Below are 4,191 nucleotides of genomic sequence, written 5' to 3'. Positions count from 1 at the left end.
GTCCATAAGGTTAACCTCATGGCTTCATGATTATCTACTGCTAATTTCTACCAAAGTTCCAAAAACAGTGAAAAACAATATTTTGTACAACTGTAATAAACTGTGGTTGATGACTACATGTAATTATCAGTCATCAAATGATGACTTTGATTTATCCTGTTCCAATATCTTCAGAAGTTACATCATATTTGTCAGCATTACAAAACTTGCAATAAACTAAAACGATACTTTAGATTATTCTTAAACTTTGCTTAAGTTTTGTGTTATCACTATCTGGTATTTTTCTTTGTTTCCACTTCTGTGAAAGGATTCTCTTCTTTATATCATCGTCTGTAATGTTGTAAAGGGAAATGTGCGGTCAGTCAAGTTTTTGTCCACTTGTAAATACTAACTGTGTTTATTACACAAACAAGAAGTCAGGCTCAGGAAGACATCCCTGGCACAAAAGCCAAGGTTATTGTATTGGTTGTATTAGTGTCACTCCAACAATGTTTTTTCAAATAGCAGCACTTCCTTCAATCTTTGCTGATGTGTAAATTCCATGTTTATGTCTGGATTTTATACAATTTTCCATTGTACAGCAGTACATGTGTTCTGGAGCTTCAACATGTTAGAGAAAAACACACACTGTCATTTAGTGACATGAAAAATGAAAAACCACCACTACCCTCTTACTCTAGTTGGTGCCACTCGTGTTATGATATGTATATATGTGTTTCAGTTTGTTAGTCATCCAAGAGCTGCTCCTCCCATGTGGAGGTAGGAATCGCACTATATGGGTCCATTATGACCTTGGCACAGCGGATGATCATGGCCATCAGCAGCAGGCAGAGGAAGGCGACACAGGCTAACGTCAGGCCCTGGTCCACATCCACAAAGGCTGGCTCAGCAGTGCCTTCCATCTCCATGACTGCTGTTCACTGCTGCTGTCCTCAGACACGCCCACACACCATGCTACCATCCTGAAGACCTGACTGGAAGCACAACAAAGAGACATGGTGAGTGTTATACTATAGATGTGTGGAGGCTCCTCAGACTCTGCTCATAATCTCTTCAAACTGCCGCCATCAGGCAAAAGATACGGACGCATCAGAACAAAGACTAATAGACTAAGAAGCAGTTTCTACTCTGACACGTGTGTTTTATCATAAATTATTATGCACAAGTTTTTTATTTTATTTTATTTAAAAACTGAACAAATAAAAAAGGAAAGAAAAATGTTTATTTATAGCATATTTAAAGGACATGTTGTTGTGTTTCAGAGCTGCAAAGGTAAAAGTCGAATTACCTGTAGCAGCGAGTCTGGTACATGAACTATGAACACCTGCTCATCAGCTGATCTAAGTATTTAATAAGGGGCATGTCAAGGTTCGCAGGGCAAGCCGTGTGGAGTTATTAAGAAGGGCCCAAAAAGTAAGCTTTATTAACAGGAGGTGAAAACAAACAACAGCGAGGATGGCGAGGACAGAACTAAGCCAAAATCTGAACTGGGAAAACTAGAGAACAAACCTGAAACCATAACATGCAAGAACACGGGATGATGAAAAGAGATACGAAGAGACACCAGGAAACACAGGCAACCACACACTGACACACGGAGGGAAACAAGGAATGGCAAACAGGAGGGAGGCACAGCTGATCCTAATTAACACGATGAGACACAGACCTTCAAAGTAAAACAGGAAATCCACAGACTGAACTTACAGACACAGGCTGTGTCCCAATTCAGGGTCTGCAGCCTTAAAGGCCGCATTTTAAGGCCGATTACGTCACAGCGACGCGACGAAGGCTGTCCCAATTCGAAGGCTGCTCGAAATGCGGCCCTCAAATGCGTCCTTCATTTCCCTGAATTTTAAGGACGTGGCGGTGTAGACTTCGTGGCCCAACATATCCCAGAATGCATAGCGCAGCGGTGGGTGTGGATAATTTTGCCGAAAAAAAACGATGAGGGGTGCCCGAAGAGTAAACTTTAAGTAAGTACTGAACATGACGTCACTTATTTATGTGCAAATGTTTAATAACGAAGAACATTAAAACATTCCTGTTGGCCACATGTCGGCAAAGTTATGACATTAGTGACGTTTGTACTAACTTGGTTTTAAAGCCTTTACTTTAAAATATACGCCGTTCAATAGCTGAGCTTAATCAGAGAATGATCAAAGCTCATGTAGAAACAAACAAATGAACAAAAGATTTTCTCCTTCATTTCTGTCAAACAAAGCTGTATGAAACGTTTCCAGCTGTTAGTGTCATGGTTGCTAGGCAACCTGGGCAGCGCAACAGAGGCTACACCGTCCCATTTCACAAGCCTCGCACTTCCGGCCTTAGCGGTCTTTGAGTACGCGGCCCTTGAGGACCGTTGAGGCTGCAGACCCTGAATTGGGATACAGACACAGACTCAGGGACACGAAACAGAGAAAGCACCCAGACAGGGATAACTAGACACTAAACAGAGGAGGCGCAGGAAGAAAGCCTAAGACCTAGAAACCCTGAGAACAAAACCTGAACACTAACAGAGAATGAATGAAATGAGAAAATCAAATCAGAACAAAACTCAAAACGCTGGGTCACCAACCGAGCACAATGACAGGGCATTTATTAGAGAACAAAAGGATTTAAAGATGAAATCTAGACAGGACCCAAATGCAGCAGCTTTAATACTGTAGCTTGTAAACACAAAAGTAGAACAACCAAAATGAATCTGAGAAACCAGGATATGTACGGTTACTGCGTAACTCGTAAGATTCTTGAAGACACTACTGCCACACCTCACAGCTTAACTATAAAACAGCTGTGCAGACATGAAATCGCTGATAGTTTCATTGTGTTTCCACGTGTCCTTAAAGTTGGGGAGAGAGTTTCTCACTCAGAGAACCAAGGTTGCAAAATAACAGCATGCTTTCTATCACATCAAGACTCTCTGTCCACTCATTTACATTTCCATATGTAAAACAGCGCATGGGGAGACGGTGTGGTCCAACACCTTAAGCACATTCACATGGCCACCAGCTCAGCACCCTGCCAGAAATGAAGCCAACCCTAAGAAGCAGAGGAGCTCTCAGTCTGAAAGACACAAAACTGACACAAAGATGCAAGATCCAGGTACCACACTGTAATGGAGTAGCTGCTCTGCTGACCCGCACCAGGCTGACTGTGGAGACAACACCTAGTTGGCTACCGCCAAGATACACCGGGGCCGTGTGCTCCCTCTTCCTGTCAATGCTGTAAAAGCTAAAACAAACGTGGACTGAGCTTCTTCCACAACTGCACAAAGGATTAAGGAATAGATGTAGAGTTTGAACATCTTGAGGGAGGGTTCTTTTACATTTTGAGAGAACCCAACTTCATCGAATTATAAATTAAATGCCATGTTGAGGATATCAGTATCTCCATGGATGTTAAAATAACCTTCAGTATAGAGACTGTGCTGGGAGACACAGCAAAGCTGACAATGCCATGTGTTGATGTGCAATCCTGGAGGAGCTGGACTATCTATCTGTGCAACCTTTAAGCTCGTGACACTGACCCTAACTAAAGGCAAAAATAGTGAAAAACACTTGGAAAGATAAGGAGGGCAACAATGTTAGCAGCATGTAAAACCATTCCCTTTTTGGGGTTGTCTCATTGTTGCCTCTCTAGTGCACCTGTTGTGAAGTTTGTTAACACCAAAGTAGCTAAACCTGATCAACAATCCCCTCTGCTACTTAACTAACCAGAGTAATAGCCCTGACTAGGGATGGGTATCGAAAACCGGTTCTTGTTGAGAACCGGTTCCCACTGTTTCAATTCCTTGGAATCGTTTGCCAGTTTTGCAAACGATTCCCTTATCGATTCCAGTCGCCCCGAATGACGTCACCACGTTGCGGAGCGTCATTTACCTGGCAGGAAACACGGCGGCTCAAACGCTCAAAAGTTTGGTTATACGTTACGAGAACGGATGACAACAGGACAACTTGCAATACTTGCAAAGCAGATATTTCATTTAAGGGAGGAAACACTACGAATATGTAAAAGCATTTGCTCACAAAACACGCGATGACCTTAAATGAATGTCGTGTTTTTAATTCCGGACTCGTGAATCTCAACCCAGCAGCAGCGGTAACGTTTGCACGTCCTCTCCCGTTAATGCGGCAGGTAAATAATCAACTAACAGTGCAGATTATGTTAGCGCGATCTGCCTTATTACAAACC

General features: G+C 42.5%; 1 protein-coding gene across 1 annotated transcript; it reads right to left on the bottom strand.

Annotated features, from left to right (window-relative positions):
* Nucleotides 1–725: 725 nt before the first annotated feature.
* On the bottom strand, nucleotides 726–913 carry ctxnd1 (cortexin domain containing 1). Its single transcript, XM_006804179.2, has one exon. The coding sequence runs from the start codon at nucleotides 906–908 to the stop codon at nucleotides 726–728; it is 183 nt and encodes a 60-aa protein (XP_006804242.1). The 5' UTR covers nucleotides 909–913.
* Nucleotides 914–4,191: the final 3,278 nt, after the last annotated feature.

Source organism: Neolamprologus brichardi, chromosome 1 (genome assembly GCF_056152115.1).
Source record: "Neolamprologus brichardi isolate AB-2024 chromosome 1, ASM5615211v1, whole genome shotgun sequence".
Lineage (NCBI taxonomy): Eukaryota > Metazoa > Chordata > Actinopteri > Cichliformes > Cichlidae > Neolamprologus > Neolamprologus brichardi.
Note: the sequence above shows the minus strand (reverse complement) of the source record. Positions and strands in the feature narration are given on the sequence as shown.

What these genes read in the sequence shown, in the direction of transcription:
- ctxnd1 (XM_006804179.2), bottom strand. Translation starts at nt 908, where the DNA reads ATGGAGATGGAAGGCACTGCTGAGCCAGCCTTTGTGGATGTGGACCAG.